Below are 25,091 nucleotides of genomic sequence, written 5' to 3' on the forward strand. Positions count from 1 at the left end.
ACCCCCATCCACTGAGGAACACTACCCCCATACAGTGAGGGACACTACAGCCATACAGTGAGGAACACTACCCCCATACAGTGAGGAACACTACCCCCATACAGTGAGGATCACTACCCCCATCCAGTGAGGAACACTACCCCCATCCAGTGAGGAACACTACCCCCATCCAGTGAGGAACACTACCCCCATCCAGTGAGGAACACTACCCCCATCCAGTGAGGAACACTACCCCCATACAGTGAGGAACACTACCCCCATACAGTGAGGATCACTACCCCCATCCAGTGAGGAACACTACCCCCATCCAGTGAGGAACACTACCCCAATCCATGGAGGAACACTACCCCCATCCAGTGAGGAACACTACCCCCATCCAGTGAGGAACACTACCCCCATCCAGTGAGGAACACTACCCCCATCCAGTGAGGAACACTACCCCCATCCAGTGAGGAACACTACCCCCATCCAGTGAGGATCACTACCCCCATACAGTGAGGAACACTACCCCCATACAGTGAGGATCACTACCCCCATCCAGTGAGGAACACTACCCCCATCCAGTGAGGAACACTACCCCAATCCATGGAGGAACACTACCCCCATCCAGTGAGGAACACTACCCCCATCCAGTGAGGATCACTACCCCCATACAGTGAGGGACACTACCCACCATACAGTGAGGGACACTACAGCCATACAGTGACGGACACTACCGCCATACAGTGACGGACACTACCCCCATACAGTGATGGACACTACCCCCATACAGTGAGGGACACTACCGCCATACAGTGAGGGACACTACCGCCATACAGTGACGGACACTACCCCCATCCAGTGAGAGACACTACAGCCATACAGTGAGGAACACTACCGCCATACAGTGACGGACACTACCGCCATACAGTGACGGACACTACAGCCATACATTGACGGACACTACCCCCATACAGTGACGGACACTACCCCCATACAGTGACGGACACTACCGCCATACAGTGACGGACACTACCGCCATACAGTGACGGACACTACCGCCATACAGTGACGGACACTACAGCCATACAGTGACGGACACTACCCCCATAAAGGGGCAATATGAAAAATTGTTGAATCCAATTTGGGTTTGTAGGGCACAGTATGTGTTGTGGGGTGGAGTGGGGGTTGAGGGAATAGCAAAGTTACAGGGAATCAGGCAGGTGAATTTGCCATCAAATCACCACATATGACAGGTCTGCGGCCACATATATATAAAGCTCTGGGCACCTGTGCCATGCTGTCAGTGAGGGTAGTGTGGTGCACCCCAGGGTCACTGGCAGCATGGCACAGCAACAAGAGATCTGGGCCAAGGGCAGTATATATATGACCATGAATAGCTGTCATACAGGACAGTTTGGGACACTATACAATAAGGACCTATAGTTGTTTAGTGTCCCAAAGCTGCCTGCCTGCTGCCTGTGACATACACACAGAGCAGCCCCAGCCCTCCTCTCTCCTCCTGCTGCACTTATCTTTACTCGGAGCTGGCTGATGAAGTGTACTCCGGCAGTCCTGTCTCTCTCCTTGTGTTCCCGGGCTGAAGGGGGAGTGGAGGAGGGGGAGGGGCGGGCACTGACGCAGCCTTCAGTGAGAGAGAGAGCGATCAGCAGCTTTTCCTGCCTGCCGGGAGTTGTAAGGATTTATGTATAAACGGCAGGGGAGATGGTGCGCGTGCCCACAGAAAGGGCTCTGCGTGCCCTCTGTGGCACGCGTGCCATAGGTTCGCCACCACTGTTCTATAGCCACCCTAATTTCATTGCGCTCCTGTTATATCAGCGGCATGTTAATTGCTTCCGTGCACATAAAGCACAAGCAACTGGTATCGCGCGACAGCGTCCTTAGTTACCTACCCCTCCGCTTGTATCAATAAGATCGCAGTTGCGTTATACCAGTGGCTTGTTCTTTATGTGCACTGAACACTTTACAAGCCGCTGGTATAACGCGACTGCGATCTTAGTGATACAAGCGGAGAGGTAGGTAACTAAGGATGCTGTCGCGCGATACCAGCAGCTTGTACTTTATGGGCACAGAAGCGCTTTACAAGCCGCTATCGCACGACAGCATCCGTAGTTACCTCCCCTTCCGATTTGATCACTAAAGAGGCGGTGGTTGCCGCGTACCAGCGGCACACAGCGGCACACACAAGTCTGGCATGGAATCTGGCATTTCTACAGAGCTACTGCGATCCAAGGAACGGGTCAACCATAGATACAAACGGGGTCCTCGGCCGCGCATGCAGGGGGGTCGTTCGTAACTCGGATCGTCGTAAGTCGGAGACTGTCTATACTGTGGCTGACACATATTCTTATGAGGCACCCATTTCTGGCACAAACTGATATGGCATTAACATGCTGTTATTTGGCTGCCATTTGGCTCTCAAGTAGTCATAAAAAATATGTGCATAGAACATACTTTTATGTGCCATCTAGCACATGCAGTTATTCTCTCAGATACTAAACAATTTGTCAATTTTAAATTTAAATTTTGAAAATGCTGAATTTGTCAATGTAACGTTAAATTTCAGGTATTGTAGAATATTTCAACTTCAAGGTTAAATTCCAGAAATACAGAATTTATCAATTGCAAGATTAAATTACAGTAACGTAAAATTTGTCAATTTCAAGTTGAAATTCCGGCAATGCAGAATTTGGCAATATCATTAAATTTCGATAATGCATCCTTTATAAAATTCAAGTTAAACTTCAGGTGCTACAGTATTCTACTCTCTAACAACTTATTCATATGCTGGCACAGCCAAGTCATGTAGGATCCAAACCTTCTTCATTATTAATAAATGTGAGGATGTTTAACTTTGGCTGTAGATAAGCCGTATCCTCTTTTTGGTGATAACACCACTAGGGGTGCTGAACACATGCTCTGACAGCACACTTGCTGCAGTGCAGGACAACACCTGTAAGAAGTACAGTGTAAGTTCTGGCCATGTGTCCAATTTTCCCACCAAGAAATTGTATGGCGATGACCCATCTTTCAGAACCTGGAGACTTGAGGACATATAATCTTCCACCATGCAAGTCATAGCCTCCCTCCTGGTACTAGGTGCTGTATCCGATGGTGGTGGAATTTGAAGGGAATTAAAAATGGCATTCAACATTGTGGCCATGCTCACTATCCCTCCTGGGGTCGTGCTGATGTTCCTGTTGCATTTGTGTCCTACTCCCTATGCTGCCACTGAGCTCTTAATGTTAGATGAGAACATTACCAGTCGTGCCTCCACCAATTTGCCCTAGTACTCATTCATTAGTTGTGGAATTAAGTATGGCATTCTATCCTTGTAGCATGTATACAATAGGATGGCCATCCAGTAATCACAACTGGTGATTATCCAGGCAACTTGGGTGTTGATGCGAAGGCACTGGAACATATAGTAGCTCATCTGGGCCAGGCTTCCCAGTTGCAGGGACAAGCTGTGCTTGGTGAGAAGTGTGTCTCCTCCACCTGCTCTGCATCTCCCCAGCCATGCTCATTTGAGGCCCCCTGCTCTGAACAAAACTCCTCCTGTCCTCAGCGCAATACGTGACCACTGGCCCAGCCACCCACTGTGCGAGCTATGTGAGGATTGTCCTGACATCTGTTCCTCCTCCTCTTCCGTCTGTGCCACCAATACATCCGCCGTCATGGCCTGAATAGCTTTTTCAAGCAGGAGAAAGATGTGGATGGTGGAGCTGACAATAGCATCAGTAGGGATGACCATATTGGTGGCATATTGAAAGAAGTGCAGCACTGAACCAATGTAGCAGTTCTTTGTTGGTGAAGTGCTGTTATTCACTACTTCAACTCACCCAGGCGTTCTGGATCTGGAATTCAACAATTGCCTTCTACTGCTCAAATACCCTTTCCAGCATATGCAAAGTAGAATTCAACCTAGTTGGTACATTACATGTGAAGCAGTGGCTTGACAGGCCAAAGTTCCTAAGTGCACAAAGGCAAGCAGCTGTGTTTGAATGCCACGTACCCCAAGCAGCAGCTCCAACAGGTCTAAGTGGTTGGCCAAGAACCTTTGCACCACCAGTTTCAGCACATGTGCAAGTCAAGGGAAGTGCATCAACCTGGTGTAGGGTGTAGATGGCCTGCTGGCAAAAGTAGTTGGGCTGGGAACTTCATATTTACAGTGAGACTATGGAACTCTCTGCCGCAGGAGGTTGTTATGGCGGACTCTATGTACATGTTCAAGAGAGGCCTGGATGCCTTTCTGGAGAGAAAAAATATCACGGGTTATGGGGATAAAAAAACACAAAGCATGTATTATTATGGCCCAAAATCAAGGACGTTTTTGCCTCTGGTTCACTCAATATTCAAAATTTAGCAGCATGGCTGTGAACTAAAACTTATATTTTTATTAGATATACCTTAAAATATACAAAGGTCACAGGTTGTGAATTCTAAAAACAACAACAACAATCCGTACTATAGACGCCGACCTAGGCGACTATACTGATCACCACAACCCCCAACGGTTGTGGATCAAACAATGGGGATACCACGTACCTGCAAATCACGGTGCCATGCACCATACCATCCAAAAAATACCTTGCAAAGAGGAAATAAAAGATGGTTCTTACCACAACTGGTAATGGTCTGTAGTTGTGTCCAGTGGTCAGCTGTGCTGTTTCCAAAGTACGTGCTTTGGAAACAGCACAGCTGACCACTGGACACAACTACAGACCATTACCAGTTGTGGTAAGAACCATCTTTTATTTCCTCTTTGCAAGGTATTTTTTGGATGGTATGGTGCATGGCACCGTGATTTGCAGGTACGTGGTATCCCCATTGTTTGATCCACAACCGTTGGGGGTTGTGGTGATCAGTATAGTCGCCTAGGTCGGCGTCTATAGTACGGATTGTTGTTGTTGTTTTTAGAATTCACAACCTGTGACCTTTGTATATTTTAAGGTATATCTAATAAAAATATAAGTTTTAGTTCACAGCCATGCTGCTAAGTTATGGGGATAAAACATTTATTTAATTCTTAAAGGTTGGACTTGATGGACTTGTGTCTTTTTCCAGCCTTATATACTATGATACTATGATATTGTGGGACAGCTGCCACCATCAGATATTTAAGAACAATCTCTTCAAGCAGAAATTTGGAAATGCCCTTAACCCTCTTTATTTCTCCATGATTTAGGGAATTGAAAGCTGAAGGGACAGGTAAAACTTAACTTAACTATAATGAGACAGGGCCTTTCAGATTTTAATGGACTGGCAAATTTTAATATGACAGCAACTTGCAGAATTCGATGGACAGGCAAACAAAACAGCAACTTCTCCTTTCAGATTTTGGTAAAACTGCAAACTATGCTGCGACAGTAACTTTTACATTTTGATGGACCAGCAAACTATTTCTCTTATACTGCATAGTCACATGCCCTGCCTGACCAATCACAGCCATGCCCACAGAGGACACACCTTTGGTTGTTAAGGGGCTGCAGCTGGTTGATTCAATGCTCGGTAGTCAATCAACCAGCTTGTCAATTTTTCCAGAACACAATCACGAAGCATGAATGGCTGCGTCTGTTCGGCTTTGGGGGTTGTTAGTGCAGAATCCGCCAAATTCGATTTGGACTCGAATTTTGTGGTTAGGGTTAGTTCATCTTTAATCAAGACAAAATATGCAGGGGAGGCATAATACGTGTATTTCCTTCATTTTCTCATGTGCTACACACTGAAGAAAAAGATCTATTGACTATTGGACCTTTGATCTGTAAATAAGAACACCAGGCTATAGTAAAAAAGAAAAGATCATATCCACCCTGCTGACCTTTTAAAATATAAAAATTGTATTTAAAGAAGGAATAAATAAATATTGTAAATTATTACTTGCTAGCCAACAGCAATAGTCCAGTTTCCATTTTTTGAGCTTTCAGATTTGATCATCACTATTGATATCTTATCAGAGCTATTATGTTTGAAGAAAACTGTTTGAGGAGACAGATTCAAAATACAGGATACAGGATACCCTCCATTTATTTAAATCATATTAATTTTTTCTTTTTTGTATTACTTCTTCTATTCTCTTCTGTATAGGATTGTAGTATATACAATTAGCATTTTAATTAAATTATTTAAATTAAAATATGTACAGTGCCCTTTCATATTATAATAATGTGCCTCCCCTGAATTATTGTAACAGCTTAATACAAAAATCCAAGCTTAGTACATAGATACAGCACTAACACCAAGCGCAATACAGAAATACAGACTCAGAACAAAGCTTAGTAAAGAAATACAGAACTAGTATAACAACACTGATCATATCATAAATAAAGCAACAGAACTGGGCTCTGTACACAAATACAGCACCAGAACCTGTCTCTGTATAAAAATACAGCACTAGAATTAGGCTCCATATAGAAACACAGCAGCAGAAACCAGCCAGATGTGTGAGAACAGTTATGTGTGACTAGTGAGGCCAATGAATGCTATAAACCTTGCTGTAACAGGCATTGGTTTTGCACTGTGACCCAGATATCCTAGCTACCTGTATCCTGCAGGTGCAAATACATTTGCTTTAGAAATGGAAGTCAAAAGTATCTTGTAATTTAAAAATACAGGACTATTCTCTATTCCCTCACTGAAATTGTTGTCTCTCTAATTCATTCATGGATAACTCATGCCCTATTTTTTGATGTAAAAAGGAGCATATTTTATACCCTTGTGCAATGCATTGTCGTGTACTAATGTGCATGTTTCAGACCTTTGCACAGTGCATTTTGTTATATACATTATACATGTGCATGTACTATACTTTTAAGTAATGCATATTGTCATGTATAAATGTGCATGTTTTATGCATATGATAACCACTGTGAATGAGATCAGCCTGGGACACGTATCAAACATGTTCAGGTGTCTTGTTTTCTCTTCTATTGTCCACATCTTATATAATTACTTCATCTGTTTGCAGAAGTCAGAATTTAATTTGCCGCTTTTTTTTCCTTGTTTGCTCTCAGTGTTTATTTTTATAATTTTCCTTTCTGCCAATACTTTAAACGCAGATTTACACAGTGATCATATGGTCTAGAACATGTACAAAGTCTTGAGGAAAATATGTCTGTGCACTGAATATATAATAGCAGAAAGTGACTACTGAATTACACTACTAAATGAGATTATACACAAAACATTTTTAATGTATATTTTACTGATTCTTAATAAAGACGAAGATAAGACTTGACAAGAGCTTATGATTTGTTTTGGCATATATTGTATATACTAAATTTTATTTTTATTATACTATTTGCAATTTGTATTCATATTAATAAGCTCTAAACAATATATCCATCTTTGTTAGAAAAATAGTCTTAACTTTACGAAAAGGAATATTTGCTAATATTTAAAAAAACTGTATTGTATAAAATGATGTAATGTAATTTTACCGAAAAAAAAGGCTGTGCATATTGAGTAATGTTTCATAATTATATTATTGTATTATATTCAATATTCTCATTCAATGCATAGTCCAATGGATGGACTATAGCAGTTGTCAAAAGTGTCTATATGTCTGTGTGCGCAATCCTACAGGATAGGCTATCAGTCACAGATCTGACACAAACACTGGATTCCAAAGCATAGATCAGAGATTATAATATTATTATATTAAATTATGATATTAAATCATTTCCCAAAGAAACTACATATCAATCTTCTCAGTCCATGGTTAATAACATTAAACCTAAGCGGGTGCTTTCTCTGTGAAATCACAGATCCCATTACTGTCGTGTACATGTAGCCTCACCCTGTAACAAAAGGCGTAATGCAGAATTTGCTGATGCAAGGTCTTTGGGGGCATTCAGCTGTCACTGGAGGAGTGTGTAGGAGATCATACTTAAAGGGATATTCCAATCTGAGCATTCACATTTAATTAAATTCATTTGACATATGTAAACATTTCTTCAATTGGATGTTATTAAAAAAAATGTTCCTGTGTGAAGATAATTTCTCATAAATGTTGCCATGTTGAGATTCCTCGGATACGACCACCCCACATTTTGGCAGCAGTGGCCAGACATGCGCTATTGAGCCCTGTCTGACCACATGGATTCAGCTATCATTACCACAGGACGGCTGTGGGACATGCAGTAACTCCCGGACATTTCATATATAAAAAGTTTCCTTGTGCAATCACTCCAGCAGAGGTGGTCATATCCAAGGACACAGTCTTGTTTCTAGGGGCCATATGACTACATTTATGAGAAATTATCTTCACACAGGAACATTTTTTTAATAACATCTAATTGAAGAAATGTTTATACAGGCAGTCCCCTACTTAAGAACACCCGACTTACAGACGACCCCTAGTTACAAACGGATCACTGGATATTAGTTATTTACTGTACTTTAGCCTTAGGCTACAATAAACAGCTGTAACAGTTATCAAATATGTCTGCAATGAGGCTTTATTATTAATCTGACAACCCAACATTTTAAAATGCAATTGTCACAGAGACCAAAAAAATTCTGTCTGGGGTTACAAAAAATACAGTTCCGACTTACATACAAATTCAACTTAAGAACAAACCTACAGACCCTATCTTGTACATAACCCGGGGACTGCCTGTATACGGCAGATTAATGAAACTGAATGTGAATGTCCAAACGAGAATCCCCCTTTACTGTGGTTCATTGAAGTGCATGTGCATATGAACTGTAGGGTGGCGGGAACAGTGCTGTACTCTAAATGGGGGACCCCTAACTTCACTGTATAAACTTTTCCTCCAATAGCATTTCTCAGGCAATTTGTGAATCACAATCCTGAATGGTTGAGTTTGACTTTCCGATAGACCATTTTTAGAATGTAGTGAAGAAAGCTGCATCTTTTTAGAGACTTTGGGGGGAGGGGGCGTCTCAAGAAAAATGTCAAATCATAGATCACAGAATCTTCAAAGCATAGTAACAGAATTAGACGTAATAGATGTTACAAGAAATGGACCCAGAAGCAATACACATTTTTAAATAATAGTTTTGAAGACATGAGTTTTTAACTAATTGTCTCCAATAACATTGTAAGCTCATGTGCACAAAGGTTGTTTTGTTCTGATGAGCACAGAAAATGTGCCAGGAATTGATTCAGATAAAGTAGTGTTATTATTGTCATGTATCTTTGTCATCAAACATCAGCCAAACCCTGCATGCCTCCTCTACACAGGTGCCAGACAAAAGGAGTGCAGTCATTTTTGGAATCCTATCTGTTTTTTGCATGGTGTGGAAAGCTTAGAGACACTGTCAAACACTGTTGAGATAACACAGGCAGTTAACTAGACATGCTGTTCTTCTTGGCTAAAGAACTTGGGCAAAAATATGGCAAAACATGGGGTTTAGAAAAAGGTAAGATTTGTTTGTAAAACTTTTTGCTTTATCAAAATGTATTGCACAACTCTACATGCCTTGATCTTGATTTAAATCTTATACAAAAGTGTAAAAATGTAGGGGTCAGATGACTTGTGTCTACCTAGTGTTGTGGTATGTTTTGCTTGCTGTGGACCCTGAATTTATTTTATATTGTTATTAAAGTAGTGACTCATCACATCCAAGTGGTTCCTGGGTTCCTAGCTCGTGTTATCCCAGTAGAGTCACAAGCAAAGTAATCCAAAACTTGCCTCTGGAGTCAAACTACTATCCAATCACTAAAAGGATGAAGACATTTAAATAGCATTTAACTAAGTTTACCATGTCTCTGAATTGTTTGCAAGGAAGTACATTACTATTATATAATTTTTTTCAAAGGGTTGTCCTACAATGAAGAAGATTTTCATTTCATATCAGATCAGTGTTTGGGACGTACTGACAATAGGTCCCTATAGAATAAGCCTCCTTATATTTTAATCTACTTATACCACCTCTAATCTTGTCTGTATTACTTTATATGTCAGCCAACATATTTCCTTCCATTGATATCTAGGGTGTCCTGTCTCAAAGGTAACATGCACGCCTGTTAGTTTTTGGCTGATCTTTAACTAAGCTGACAACTGTGAAATCATATGTGTCTTCAGTTACAATAAAAACAGAAACAAGCTTTCAGATTTAATTCTAAAAATACAAAGCTTTAGCGCAAATAAAGTGCAACTACCCCTTACTACATTAGCTTCAATGGCAGGAGGGGCTTTTACATAAATATATGAAGAATTAGAGGTATTTCTAATGTGCAGGCATTACTCATTTCCAGGAGCACATGCCTATGGACTGTGTCGCCAATTGTGATTGTTTATTCCAACTCAAACTATTATTTGACCATTAAGTATTTGACCATTAACAAAAGAGCTGTCAAATACAGAGGGACCAAGATTATCCTTCTGTTCAATGATAATAATGGTTGATCAATAACGGATATTATTTATGCTTAATTGATACAAGTGATCAAGAAAAAACCTTGTATATATCCACAACATGGGAACTACAAAAATCTAGTGATAATGATCTGCCTCTATTTATAAATAATAATATACATTTTTGTGGATACCAAGCTACAGGCTTCTCTGCAGCTCTACTGAATTTGTATACAAGATGATGATTGGTGACTGGTTCAAGTAGCAGCATTTTTATTTATTACATTATGTTTATTCTGTTCCTTGGACGAATGGCTTATTATGCACAATTGTACCTCTTGTGCCCCCCCCCCTTATTTGTATATATCCCCCATGATTTTTAAAGCACTGCCAAATATAATGGCGCTTGGTAATAAGGTTATTATTATCTAATCAGATATAAATCATAATTTTTAACTGCAACATTGGTTTTCATCTCCTCTTCAATCCAGTTGCAGCAGCTATGTTCCAGTATTAACCGACCATCTCTGTCACCACATTCTAATAGGGCATTAAACATACACACACACCCGTGTATATAAACACAATAGGACATGCATAGTAACCTTCTCTAAAACTTGAGCAAATACTGCCACTTTTTCCACACTGATATCCGTTCAGGATATGGTGCAATCGGAGAGATTGAAAACTCTCCTTGCTTTCTCAAGCCTATTTACTCAGGCTGTTCATAGGGACACTCTGTGATCTTTCTGAAAGCAGCAGCTGATATTCCCATTATGTCCTTTGTGTTTAGTCAACAATATTTTAGAATTAGTTGTAAGGATGCTTTGCTGCTAAGCCACTGTATGTAAATCTGTCACGTGCATGACTGTGTCCCTATTCTAAATAATGCAGCAGCTATGGAATCCATGAGCAAAATAATGGGGCACATTTACTAAGAATGGTTCAAACTGAAATAAGTGTGGCTTGCCTGTGTATAGTGCAGGATGCCCTGGAGTCATGATTTCTGGTACCCGTTCTTCATGAATCTGGCACTCCCTGAACTGGCCCGACAGAGTGCACCACTTTTTTTCTGGTCTATCTTTAACAGGGGGCGTGCAACACACTTCTGTCTGACTTGCATGTTAAATCTGGCGCACGGTCCGACTGAGCACCGGAAAGCCCCCTAATTTGTGTCGCATGATGCCTAGTGCAGATATGCCACAAAACAGTAGCATGTAACACATTTGTGGTGCTGACACTTCTTAAATACCTGTGCAAGCAGTTTGCACTAGGAAGATTGTGCAAAGTCCACCAGAAAACTGGCACATGCACCTTAGTAACTGTGCCCCAATGAATATTGTACATTAATGGCCTTTTTTGACATATTGGATATTATATTTACAGATCATAAAAGCTCTTTAATCGTTTATTTCTTGAAGTAGTATCAGGTCATTTTTAAAGGATAGTGTTAATTGTCTTGTGTGTGTGCACCAGAAAAGGTCATATATATTATAGTAGCTACTAAAATGTATTCACACCCAGATGAAGTGGTGACAGGTGTATGTCGTCTGTCTGCTTACTTAACCCTGAGACAAAGAAAGTGAACAATCCCTTTTTTTTAATAAGCTCTCAATATTTACATTTGTGATTGCCTTAAGTGAACTGAAAAATGGTATGAATTAGAAATACACGTTAGATTGCAATATTAAATCTTTGCTACATACTAAGACTTGATTTCATAAATCAAGTCACAAACAAAATAGAAAAAGAGCAACAAAATGACAGACAACTTAACAGATACATGATGAACTCCATTATGGATTCAGTTAGGCACTATTAATGTTTTTAGAAAAAAAATATTTTGGTTTTGTGTTTAATTTGCGTGTATTCCTAGTTCAATAACACACATATCTCTTTCTATTAAATTAGCCTACTGAAGGACTACCTGCCACATCCCCTGTTAAGGGCCAAAGCATGGATAAGGCTCGGCCTCGATACATAGTAGATCGACCTACATACTCCCTTGACCTTTTCAATGAAGAATATGAGAAGAAAAATCGCAGTTACCCAGTGGGTGGAAAAGCAAGGAAATTGTTCAGGTAATGTCAAGAATACTATGTATTCATTTTCATTGTATTTCATTTATAATGTAATTTACTTTTAAAAAAAACTTGCATTTTGATGTAGCTCAATCTTCTCGCAGCATGGTACAAAGGAGCTTCCTTTTTGTAGGGTTCAGTATGATATGTCTTTAATTGGTCTACATTAGTGCTCATTTTAAAGTAAGAGTCCAGTGGGTGGTTCTGTATATTTTGGTGAGGCTAATGTCATCATCTCCATAAGGAAAAGTTAATCACCTGACATACATATACATAAAAGGGACATAGGGTATTTTACACTCTGACGCCCATCTCCCTGTACAGATATGGTCCTTTTTCTTCATATCAATTAATACTTTTCTTTTTTTTTTTTTAGTCTGCTTTCCATTAGCAACACATACTAATAGTCTGAAAAGAAACCTATGCATTTGCATAGTAGAATTTAAGTAGCGATAACCACTATTTGCACTCCCCTATTCAACTTTATGAAATGCTGTTTCATTTGAAACGACTGTTTCAAAATGTAAAATAATAATGAATGAAATATTGCAAAGTAATCTGAAACTTCTGGACCCTAAAACAAAAACTCTAATATGTCTGCCAATTACCATGTGCCATAAATGACAGTTATGCCTTGATAACCTGAGGCGTACGTAAAATTGTTATTTTGTTCTTTACCTTCTGCATTTCTCTGCTTCTTTTAGCTGGACACCAGCCAAGTTCAAGGCTTTTATTTTTGGTCTGTTCCCTATACTTACTTGGGTACCCAAATATAAAATAAAAGAATATGCTCTTCCAGATCTTCTTGGTGGTCTCAGTTCTGGTACCATTCAGGTCCCACAAGGTTAGCTGAAACTTTATTTTAAAACGTATATGGTCAGTTGTCTTCAGAAACAGATTTGGTCAGTTTATCCTTTATGGTTCCAGGAATGGCTTTTGCTCTTCTTGCTAACCTGCCACCTGTAAATGGACTGTACTCTTCCTTCTTTCCCCTTGTGCCTTACTTCTTCCTTGGAGGAATTCCACAAATGGTACCAGGTAAGGAATGAGAAATGTCTTATAGTATCTGGGATGTTATTTTATGTCATTACCTGTAACCCAAAACTCTTCATTTATAGGAACGTTTGCTGTTATTAGTATAATAGTGGGAAATGTATGTATGCAGCTGGCTCCAGAGTCTGATTTTCAGAAATTTAATGAGACATTGAATGCCACAGTAACGGACACAGCGACAATGAATCAGGCAAGGCTCCAGGTTTCAGCAACATTGGCATGTCTGACAGCAATCATACAGGTCAGAAAAAATCTTTCACATAGCACTACTTATAACATATGTAAAGCTGAAGGTTTTTACAATTTAAGCCATTTTGACAACATTTCATTTATTTTGTCCCCTCTTTAAGATGGCTTTAGGTTTTGTGCAGTTTGGCTTTGTTGCCATATATCTGTCTGAGTCCTTTATCCGTGGTTTTATGACAGCAGCTGGCTTGCAAATTCTTTTATCTGTGCTCAAGTATATATTTGGAGTCACAGTGCCACCATACAGTGGTCCTCTGGCTATTATTTATGTAAGTATTTATATGTAGCCTCACATTGAAGTTGAAGAATCATCCCATTCATAAAAAATAACCTATGCCTTTTGTTTCTTGTAGACATTTATAGACATCTGCAAGAACCTCCCACATACCAATGTGGCATCCTTGATCTTTGCTTTGGTGAGCACAGTGCTACTCATCGTTGTGAAAGAGATTAACCTCAAATACATGCATAAGATTCGCTTTCCCATTCCAATGGAGATCATCATTGTATGTATTTTTCCCTTCTGCATTATTATCTTCTTTCAAAAGAATCTCAGAAACAATTGTCTATATATCTATGTCCATATTTCTTTTAGGTCATAATTGCTACAGCAGTCTCTGGCAGTTTTAACCTTCCTGAAAAATATCATATGGATATAGTGGGCCAAATCCCTTTGGGGTAAGTATTGTATATACTCAAATTTAAGCGGACCGGAGTATAAGCTGAGGGCCCTAATTATAACACAAAATACTGGAAGAGCTTTTTGTCACAAGTATAAGCCTAGTGTCAGTACCTGTCCAGCAACCACAACCAGGCTTGGCGCTAGCTGTCAGACTATGTAAGTAATGGCGAACTAAACCTGCGACGTCCCTGCTGGCTAAGGCCCTGCCTAAAGCAAATAAACCGCCCTGTTAAGGGCGAACCCACTATCAGGAACCTAACTGACAGTCCCTGACTGACCCTACAAGATGACAGGGGAAACTTACTTCGTCTGGCAGCTGCTGGATGGTGGAGCGGACAGGTAACGGAAATACAGGTATAGACCAGTGATCACACTGGTGCACAGAATACTAACACTAACACAGGTTATATACAGGTCAGGTCAAGATCAAGGTCAAGCGGGTAATATACAGATCAGGTACAGATACAGGCAGACAAACAGAGACAGGTAAAACTGAACTAGATACAGAGGTAAGACAAGACTCAAAATAACCAGCAAGGTATGATGGGAATGGGCAGGTATATAAAACCGATCCCGGACACACCCCCAGTAGCACACTGGAGGAACTGTCCATCAGGCTAGTAACCCTTGCTGGGCCGGACAGCAATGCAAGGAGCAGGGTGTGGCTCAGTTAATCCAAACACAAGAATTAAGCCACAGTTCACACACACAAATAAAGGTCATGTATTCCGCCAACTGCGGATAGAGCGACGTTCAGGCACAGACATTACACCTAGGGTGGGAAATGCATTGGTCGCAGCCTCCCCAGTAATGAAATGCCCAACAGCCTCCCTCTGTAATGAAATGCTAAGCAGCCTCCCCCAGTAATGAAATGACCATGCAGCCTCCCTCCCCAGTAATGAAATGCTCTGCAGTGGCTCCCCCTAGTAGTGAATTGCCCCATACACCCCACCAGTAATGAAATGTTCTGCCGCAGCCTTAAATAAATGCCCCATGCAACGCCCCTCCATTCATGAAATGCCCAGCAGCCTGCCCCAGTAGTGAAATGCCCATGCAGCCTCCCTCCCCAGTAATGAAATGCTCTGCAGCAGCTTCCTCTAGTAATGAAATGCCCCATGCAGCCAACCAGTATTGAAATGTTCTTCAGCAGTCGTCCCCAGGAATTAATTGCCCCATGCATCCGCTCCCAGTAAAGATATGCCCCATGCAGCTTCCCCCATTAAAGAAATGCCCCATGCAGCAATCCACCTCCTGTAATGAAATGCCCCATGCAGCCTTCCCCAGTAAAGAAATTCCCCATCCAGCAGCCCCACAAGTAATGAAATGCTCTACAGCAGCCTTCCCATCAATTACATACCCCATGCAGCCCCTCCATTACTCCCCTTGTTGTATAAAAAAATAAATTTACATACTTACCTTCTGGCGCACACACAGCTCTGCTGCACTCAGGCACCCACCCCTTATAATGAATAAACCCCCTAAATACCCTCAGCTCCCCATCAGCCATATTTCCTAAATCTGCTCCCTAAATCCCTTTAGTTTACTCCCTACACACATACAATCAGTTTACAACCTCTTCTACATAATACCCCTATCACATTCCCCTGCAGCTCCCAATGTAACATTTTTTACTTATCTTCTGTTGTTCCATGTGATCCTGGACAAATGGGCTAACACCTACAGAACGGCATACACCTGCGCCTTTTCAGAGACAACACCTAGAATATTTTTGGGAAAGTTACCTGTTGTTGTGCCAGTAGTTCGGTTTGGCTTTATGATGTACTGTGGAGCGTGAGGAACCTCTAACAATACTACTGGAGTCCTTTCCATTGCTTTGATAGAAGCCTTTGTGCATGTTTTATGATTACATGACCTGATGACATCATGGCAGGTCTTGTTTCTTAAATGTCAGGATGGCAGGAAGATGGGAGCAGTGCAGTGGTACTTCTCTTGTGGAGACTGGGTGACATGCCTTATCAGCACTTTACCCGATCTCCAGCAGTCAGGAGGACTTTGCAGTGCTGGATCCTCTTGACTATAAGACGCAGGTGCAACACCCCTGCCAACGCATAGGCAGCCTGGTGGTTGAAAATAGTAACCTCTCCAGGTCAGGAGCTGTTAGGGGGAGTCATGAACCCTCTAGAATGTTTCTAGAACTTGGAATATAGTGTAAATGCAGCTGTAGATACTGCCTGGAAAGGCAACAGTTAACTGATGTATGCAATTATCCAATGATGTTTCTGTTATGCAAGCTGGAAGGTGATTGGAGAGGTGCTACCACCTGACCAGGGGGAGTATAAAAACCCCTGCTGGGTGAGAGCATGTGGTCTGTCTCAGCAGTCTTAGGTCTTACCTCATGGTCTTATTCCAAAGAGAGTGAGCAGCACACCTTCAGTGCTGCCTCTAATCCCAGGAACTTCTGGTTTCTCAGGCCTACTGCCTAGCACACAGGGCAAGTCCGGAGACATAAGCCCGCAAAAAAGGCTAGGCCCAAGGGGGGATGCTGCACAGGCACATTTTAGCACATTTAGTGTCTCTCGCTACTTGTGTGTAAGACGAGATGGCTTTTACTAGAGTATATATATATATACGGGCAGTTAAATAAGCATGTAAAATGGTTATGAATTTATGGCTGTTTTACTGTTTCCATGTGGTTGGATGTCAATATGTGATCCAATTTTTACAGAAAAAGTCTCTAGGTTGAAAAATGTATCTTTGTCATTTTTTAGATTTCCTGCCCCTACTTTACCTACTGTAAGTCAATGGGGTGAAATGTTTGGTACAGCGTTTTCTCTTGCTATTGTTGGCTATGTTATTAACCTTGCTATGGGCAGAACACTAGGAACAAGACATGGCTATGATGTAGATCCAAATCAGGTATGTCTTCTATAAATTTAGTAATATGATATCAAGTGAAAGTTTTAATATCTAAATCGCTTCATTCATACACCAGTCTTAGCTCACAGTACAGTATATTAGCATGAAAGGCATGCGTCTTAATTCATTTGGAGCATGTTTTTGTGCCATAATTGAAATTAATGCCTCTTGTGAGCAGGGATAGATTTGAGCACAAGCTAAGGAACCACCCCCAGTGGTATTCAGAAAATAAATGCCTGGCACTCAAGATAGGAATTCTTATGCAATCTTCTTTAACTGAGGAATATTTCACACTTATTAACACAATCCAAAAATCAATCTTAACATTTTGGTCCTATCTTGGACCTTTGTCAGAAAACAGATTGCAGTAGGTGAAGCGAATTAATTTTTGGATTGCGTTAAAGTGTGTGAAATATTCCTCAATCAAAGAAGATTGGGGGTCATTTACTAAGGGCCCGATTCGCGTTTTCCCGACGTGTTACCCGAATATTTCCGATTTGCGCCGCTTGTACATGAATTGCCCCGGGTTTTTGGCGCACGCGATCGGATTGTGGCGCATCGGGGCCGGCATGCGCGCGACAGAAATCGGGGGGCGTGGCCGAACGAAAACCCGACGTATTCGGAAAAACCGCCGCATTTAAAAACCGAAAATGTGTCGCTTGGGGAGCGCTCACCTTCACCTTCTATGGGATGGTGCATTCAGGGGCGTTAAGATTATTTTTGGCGCTGCAGCGCCACCTGGTGGACGGCGGAGGAACTACCATCTTAAATCCCAGCCGGACCCGAATCCTGTGCAGAGAACGCGCCGCTGGATCGCGAATGGGCCGGGTAAGTAAATGTGCCCCATTGTGTAAGAATTCCTATCTTGAGTGGCAGGCATTTATTTTTTAGTTTTGAGTTTTTTAACATTTGTAAAACAGTGACTATGACCTTTGTGACTTTCTTTGCAGGAAATGTTGGCTCTCGGTTGTAGTAATTTCTTTGGGTCATTTTTCTTCATCCATGTGATATGCTGTGCTCTCTCAGTAACACTTGCAGTGGATGGTGCTGGAGGAAAGTCACAGGTGAGGGGAATGTTGTATGCTGTAGGAGGCTGTATTTCCTAACAGGGGTTTGTTTTTTAAGAATGTATGATTTTTCATTTTGACAAGATAATCTGAGCCAAGGTAAAGGTGCCTGTAGTCACATAATTGTAAATATCACCACACAAACACTTTACACAAACATTTACAGATATAATTATATTAAATTATAATTATATAATTGTTACATTTCCTCTGTTATATAAATTGTTACATTGTAACACTTTCGTTACAAATATAAAGTATGAATAAAAGTCTTATTACATCACCATATTATGAGTTCACAATGTTCCATACATGTAGTGGGCTTCACTAAAAACATGAGCATGTACCTCAACGTAGGCCCATTTATGGAAGGGGATGGCTGCTCTCATTAAAGTGCATAAAGTGTCACACCACCACCAATCTCATATTAATTACCTATCCTACTTTAGAGGTTCCTAATTTCCAGTAGCAGGAAAACAATAATCTTTATAATAATATTTATTTATATAGCCCCATAAGATACCATAACGCTTTACAGATTATAGGAACATATAAAAATAAAAAAAGACATTACAAAGTTATAACGTTGCCATATAAAACTATAGGAGTGAGAGCCCTGCTCACAAGAACTTATAGTCTATGAGTATGAAGGGTCAGAGGGGATTGTATAATGGTGCAGCCATTATTTATAAGGTAATGGAATAAAAATGATTTAATAGATAAAAATACTGCTGCTTGAACCATTCATCAGCTGCAATCTGATACAAAGTTTAATGTCAATGGGACTACGGCTGACCTTGAAGCGAGTAGCTTGGTATCTGGTGTATGCCGGATAACAGATAGGAGGTGTACACAGAATGGGTTGGTAAAAAGAGAGTTAAAGTTGCATGATGGGTTTTAAGAGCACATTTGAAGCTTTGGAGGTTGGGTATTAGTCTGATAGACCAGGGTAGGACTTTCCAGAGAATTGGTGCAGCATGGGAGAAGTCCTGGCTACATCAGTGGGAGGTTTAAATACGGGAAGAGAATAATCTAAGATCACTGGCAGATCGAAGAGCATGGGTTGCGCGATAGACTGATATGAAAGAGGAAAGGTAGGGAGGTGCAGAACTTTGTGGATGAGGGACATTAATTTAAACTGTATTTGGAAGGACAAAGGCAACCACTTCAGTGACTGACATAGACTAGAGGCATCCATGTAGCGCAGAGGAGAGAGTTTAGTAAGTAGAAGACTGATTAGTAGGGAGTCACAGTAGCCTAGACAAGATTAAATCAGAGAAACAATTAGCGTTTTAGAGGTCTCCATCAAGATATGGTTTGATTCTAGAAAAGTTTTTTAAGGTGCATCCAGCAAGAGTGTTCAAGTGTTTGAATAAACAAAGGAGAGGTTAGAGTCCAGCACAACCTCAAGAGAGTGGGCCTATAGCCTCGGGTTATGGAGACATCACAAACGGAGATGTCAAGTTTGGGTCGATTAGTAGACGGTGTAAAGACAAAAGTTCAGTTTTGGAAAGATAAAGTTTCAAGAAGACAGAAGAAATTAAGTTAGAGACAGTCACTGGTGTTCTGCAGTAAGGCAGGGGTGATATTACACGCAGATGTATACAGCTGGGTATCATCAGCTTAGTGATGATACTGAAAACCAAATCTGCTGATGGTTTGTCCAAAGGGGGCAGTATATAGGGAAATGAGAAGAGGACCTTGGACTGAGCCCAGAGAAACCCGGACAGTGAGAGGAAGATGAGAAGAGAAAGATCCAAAAAAGGAGACACTGAAAGTGCGATCAGAGAGAAAAAAAGAAAACCAAGAGAGTACAGTGTCCTTCAAGCCAACTGAGGGAAGCATCTTGTGGAAGAGCTGGTGTTTAGCAATATCCAGTAAAACTAGGAGAGAAGAGAGGAAAACCCCTTTAAACAAAACTACATATGTATTTAAGGTTTCGCTGCAACACATATCTATTCTCTCCTATACATATATTTATAATGTACATTCATGTACACATACATTTATACACTCAAATACACACACATGTATACATTCCTACACACTACACAGTCTTTTTTAATTTACGCTGAGGCTCTTCTCATCCCAGGGGCAGAAGACTATATGGATAGGAACATAGCTGATAAGGGGCTACTAAGGTCACTGAGGAGGAACATGGAGGAAGAAAGCTTCCTTGTCCTGAGTACTGCCATATATGCAGCTCCCCTGGCTTTTCTTTTCTGAGTGGATAGCACAGATTGTGAATAATATACACTCACCGGCCACTTTAGGTACACCATGCTAGTAACGGGTTGGACCCCCTTTTGCCTTCAGAACTGCCTCAATTCTCCGTGGCATAGATTCAACAAGGTGCTGGAAGCATTCCTCAGAGATTTTGGTCCATATTGACATGATGGCATCACACAGTTGCCGCAGATTTGTCAGCTGCACATTCCATGATGCGAATCTCCCGTTCTACCACATCCCAAAGATGCTCTATTGGATTGAGATCTGGTGACTGTGGAGGCCATTTGAGTACAGTGAACTCATTGTCATGTTCAAGAAACCAGTCTGAGATGATTCCAGCTTTATGACATTGCGCATTATCCTGCTGAAAGTAGCCATCAGATGTTGGGTACATTGTGGTCATAAAGGGATGGACATGGTCAGCAACTATACTCAGGTAGGCTGTGGCGTGGCAACGATGCTCAATTGGTACCAAGAGGCCCAAAGAGTGCCAAGAAAATATTCCCCACACCATGACACCACCACCACCAGCCTGAACCGTTGATACAAGGCAGGATGGATCCATAGCAAGGAAAAAGGAATTCACGGTCCAGCCAGGCTCCAAACACCAAGGATTTCTTTTATTCAGTGCATATACAAAAATTCAGTAATCCACTCGGATAGACAGTGATGCCTACGCATTTCGGACAGTTGCCCTGTCCTTAGTCATGTCCTCAGCCATGACAAAGGACAGGGCAACTGTCCGAAACGCGTAGGCATCACTGTCTATCCGAGTGGATTACTGAATTCTTGTATATGCACTGAATAAAAGAAATCCTTGGTGTTTGGAGCCTGGCTGGACCGTGAATTCCTTTTTCCTTGCTATTGCTGTACCCCGGTAGAAGGGTGGCCCGTGCCGAACTCGACACCTGAGGGGGAGGTGAGCTGGCATTATCTTTTTCTTAACAGGATGGATCCATGCTTTCATGTTGTTGATGCCAAATTCTGACCCTACCATCTGAATGTCGCAGCAGAAATTGAGACTCATCAGACCAGGCAACGTTTTTCCAATCTTCTACTGTCCAATTTCGATGAGCTTGTGCAAATTGTAGCCTCAGTTTCCTGTTCTTAGCTGAAAGGAGTGGCACCCGGTGTGGTCTTCTGCTGCTGTAGCCCATCTGCCTCAAAGTTCGACGTACTGTGTGTTCAGAGATGCTCTTCTGCCTACCTTGGTTGTAACGGGTGGCGATTTGAGTCACTGTTGCCTCTCTATCAGCTCGAACCAGTCTGCCCATTCTCCTCTGACCTCTGGCATCAACAAGGCATTTCTGCCCACAGAACTGCCGCTCACTGGATGTTTTTTCTTTTTCGGACCATTCTCTGTAAACCCTAGAGATGGTTGTGCGTGAAAATCCCAGTAGATCAGCAGTTTCTGAAATACTCAGACCAGCCCTTCTGGCACCAACAACCATGCCACGTTTAAAGGCACTCAAATCACCTTTCTTCCCCATACTGATGCTCGGTTTGAACTGCAGGAGATTGTCTTGACCATGTCTACATGCCTAAATGCACTGAGTTGCCGCCCTGTGATTGGCTGATTAGAAATTAAGTGTTAACGAGCAGTTGGACAGGTGTACCTAATAAAGTGGCCGGTGAGTGTATAAAGCTTCAATGCATCCATTCTCTGGAGTCAGTAGCAGGTCAGGTTGCCTACAATATATATACTGCACATAGACCAAAATCACAACCAAACAATGCAAATCATCAATCCGTTTCAAAAGGGGTTCAGAAATGCCATACATATACATTTTGAAAGTGGGAAAATCCCTTTAAATACCACTAAAAAACTAGATAATAATAAAAATATATGAATACCAGAGTGGACAGGACAAATCATTTTGTTCTTTTTGCCTCCTTAGATGTCCAGTTTCTTTGTTATGATGGTGGTTATGGTGACTATGCTCTCACTTGGGGCCTACTTGCAGCCTCTGCCCAAGGTAGGAAGTCTTTCTACTACAATTCAATATGAATTAGTGGCTTGTAATCTGTTATTTTATTTTTCTCAGTATCTCCTATTATATTATTTTTCACTGTAGCAACCAATAAATTAGTAATCGATAAACAGGACTATTGTATTAATGTCCTACATTTTTATCACTGCTACATGAATGCCATTTAACTTACTTTGCCATTGTTGCTTGTGTCCGTCAGGCTGTGCTAGGAGCCTTGATAGCGGTGAACTTGAAGAATTCTTTAAAGCAACTTGCTGACCCCTTTTACCTGTGGAAAAAAAGCAAGCTCGATTGTGTAAGTTCTTTCATGTAGATAAAAATTGCAGGGAAATTGCAGCAGATTTCCAGTGTGACATTTACGTTAGTTAAAACATACTTAATACTTAATTAGAGGGAAAAACAATTTTATATAGCACTTGACATTTTGTTACATTATACCCACAATTACATTAGACAAGCTGAGGTTTATATCAAAACAAAACCATACAATTTTTTTTCAATTTACAAACAATATTTTTATAAACTTATTCTTCTTGCCCCTTCTATGGTGCAGGAAAAAAACAGCTGTTTGTCAAAATAAGCTTTAAATAGGTTTTATGGAATTCAGTGTATACTTGATCCATCCAACTGTCAAAAAATGTAAACTTTTACCTGTGTGCATGCTCAGTGTGTTACAGCCCGGTCCGGGTTAATGTCCGCGATCGGATGAAACCCCAAACGTGGGTGCTAGGGATGGGTGCCAGAAGTATGACGTAATAGTACTGCGTAATACGGGAACGCACCTCCTGCCATCTAGTACTATTACGTCAAATGTCAGGAAGGGGTTAATCTTTCAATTAACATTGACACACATATGCAAGGTATCTTTGTCAATCAATTGTTATTACTACTCATTAAATCGAAAACAATAGGTGTGGTCACACGTCGCGTTTACTGCATGCATTGCTACAGCTGAAGGGAGATTTGCCTAATTAAACAGCTGTTATTGCTTGTGTTTACAAAACACAAGTGTTAACACATTGTTAACGAATGATTAATGCATGTATTAACATTGCGGTTAACGCATGTGGTTGTTAACATATCGTTAACACATGCGTTAACATCGCGGTTAACATATGCGTTTTGTAAACGCAGGTGTTAACAGCTGTTTAATTAGGCAAATCTCCCTTTAGTTGTAGCAATGCGTTTTTAAGCAACGTGTGACCGCACCCTATGTAATGTATCTAAATTATATTTAGAGTCTGTCAGGCAAATTAACCCCCAAAACCAAATATATTTTCATAAACTGCCATAAGAAACCATTGCCATTTTCCCTACATTTTTGTATCATATTCTGCTGTTATATTGGGCAGTACAGCTTATTCATGAGTGTCAGGCACAGCCACAACCCCAGTGCTTGACTAATAGACTGTATATTGATATGATACTACTGGTGCAGGCTGCCTCTATGTGCTTCCTGGTGCTAATTCCCCCTGCAGCCTGTGTGTGTATGAGATGCTCCTATACACATAACTGACAGCCTATATAATGATGTGACACTCCTGGTGCTGGCTCCTCTATGTATTTCCTGGTGCTGGCGGTAATGCCCCCTGCAGCCTATGTGTGTGTATGAGATACTCCTATACACATGACTGACAGCCTGTATAATGATGTGACACTTCTGGTGCTGGCTCCTCTATGTATTTCCTGGTGCTGGCGGTCATGCACCCTGCAGCCTGTGTGTGCATGAGATACAACTTCTACAGCAGTGATTTTCAACCTGTGTGCCGCGACACATGGTTGAGTGTGCCGCGGGGAGCCCCTGTGTAGCGCTGCCGCCGCGTCCCCGTGTTTCTGCCCCCATACTTACCTCCAAACCCCGCGTCGGCGATCCGCCCATCTTCTGTAGCTCCTGCACCGCGTGGCCCATGTCACGTGACTGACGCAACCTGACGTCAGGTCGCGTAAGTCACGTGACATGGGCCGCACGTTGCAGGAGCTACAGAAGATGGACGGATCGCCATTAGGAGAGAAGTTACGTGGAAGAAGACATCAAGGGTAAGTATATAAGGTTATTATTTGTATAAGGAAGGAAGCTAGGGTCTTTTTTTTTTAATTAGTAAAGGGGGGCCTCTAGGGCCTTTTAATTAGTAAAGGGGGGCCTTCAGGGCCTTTTGATTAGTAAAGGGGGGCCTCCAGGGCCTTTTGATTAGTAAAGGGGGGCCTCTAGGGCCTTTTGATTAGTAAAGGGGGGCCTCTAGGGCCTTTTGATTAGTAAAGGGGGGCCTCTAGGGCCTTTTGATTAGTAAAGGGAGGCCTCTAGGGCCTTTTGATTAGTAAAGGGGAGCCTCTAGGGCCTTTTGATTAGTAAAGGGGGGCCTCTAGGGCCTTTTAATTAGTAAAGGGAGGCCGCTAGGGGCTCTTGATTAGTAAAGGGAGGCCGCTAGGGTCTTTTAATTAGTAAAGGGAGGCCGCTAGGGTCTTTTAATTAGTAAAGGGAGGCCGCTATGGGCTTTTGATTAGTAAAGGGAGGCCGCTAGAGGTTTTTATTAGTAAAGGGA

At 41.5% G+C, this 25,091-nt stretch overlaps 1 protein-coding gene across 2 annotated transcripts in view; it reads left to right on the forward strand.

The window, feature by feature from the left end:
- The window catches only part of SLC26A9 (solute carrier family 26 member 9), a 62,153-nt gene that overhangs the window by 19,168 nt on the left and 17,894 nt on the right, over positions 1–25,091 (forward strand). Inside the window, exons 1-12 of one of the 2 annotated variants that reach the window (XM_072137482.1) lie at positions 9,276–9,387; positions 12,237–12,406; positions 13,111–13,250; positions 13,334–13,444; positions 13,525–13,700; positions 13,810–13,974; positions 14,059–14,211; positions 14,301–14,383; positions 17,117–17,264; positions 18,215–18,328; positions 22,459–22,536; positions 22,751–22,846. In XM_072137482.1, the coding sequence (XP_071993583.1) occupies positions 12,282–12,406; positions 13,111–13,250; positions 13,334–13,444; positions 13,525–13,700; positions 13,810–13,974; positions 14,059–14,211; positions 14,301–14,383; positions 17,117–17,264; positions 18,215–18,328; positions 22,459–22,536; positions 22,751–22,846 (1,389 nt within the window). In that variant the 5' untranslated portion in view covers positions 9,276–9,387; positions 12,237–12,281. Of the gene's footprint in view, positions 1–9,275; positions 9,388–12,236; positions 12,407–13,110; positions 13,251–13,333; positions 13,445–13,524; positions 13,701–13,809; positions 13,975–14,058; positions 14,212–14,300; positions 14,384–17,116; positions 17,265–18,214; positions 18,329–22,458; positions 22,537–22,750; positions 22,847–25,091 lie in introns of those variants that run through there. The other variant, XM_072137481.1, reaches the window with a different exon arrangement.

This window comes from Engystomops pustulosus, chromosome 2 (assembly GCF_040894005.1).
Source record: "Engystomops pustulosus chromosome 2, aEngPut4.maternal, whole genome shotgun sequence".
Taxonomy (NCBI): domain Eukaryota; kingdom Metazoa; phylum Chordata; class Amphibia; order Anura; family Leptodactylidae; genus Engystomops; species Engystomops pustulosus.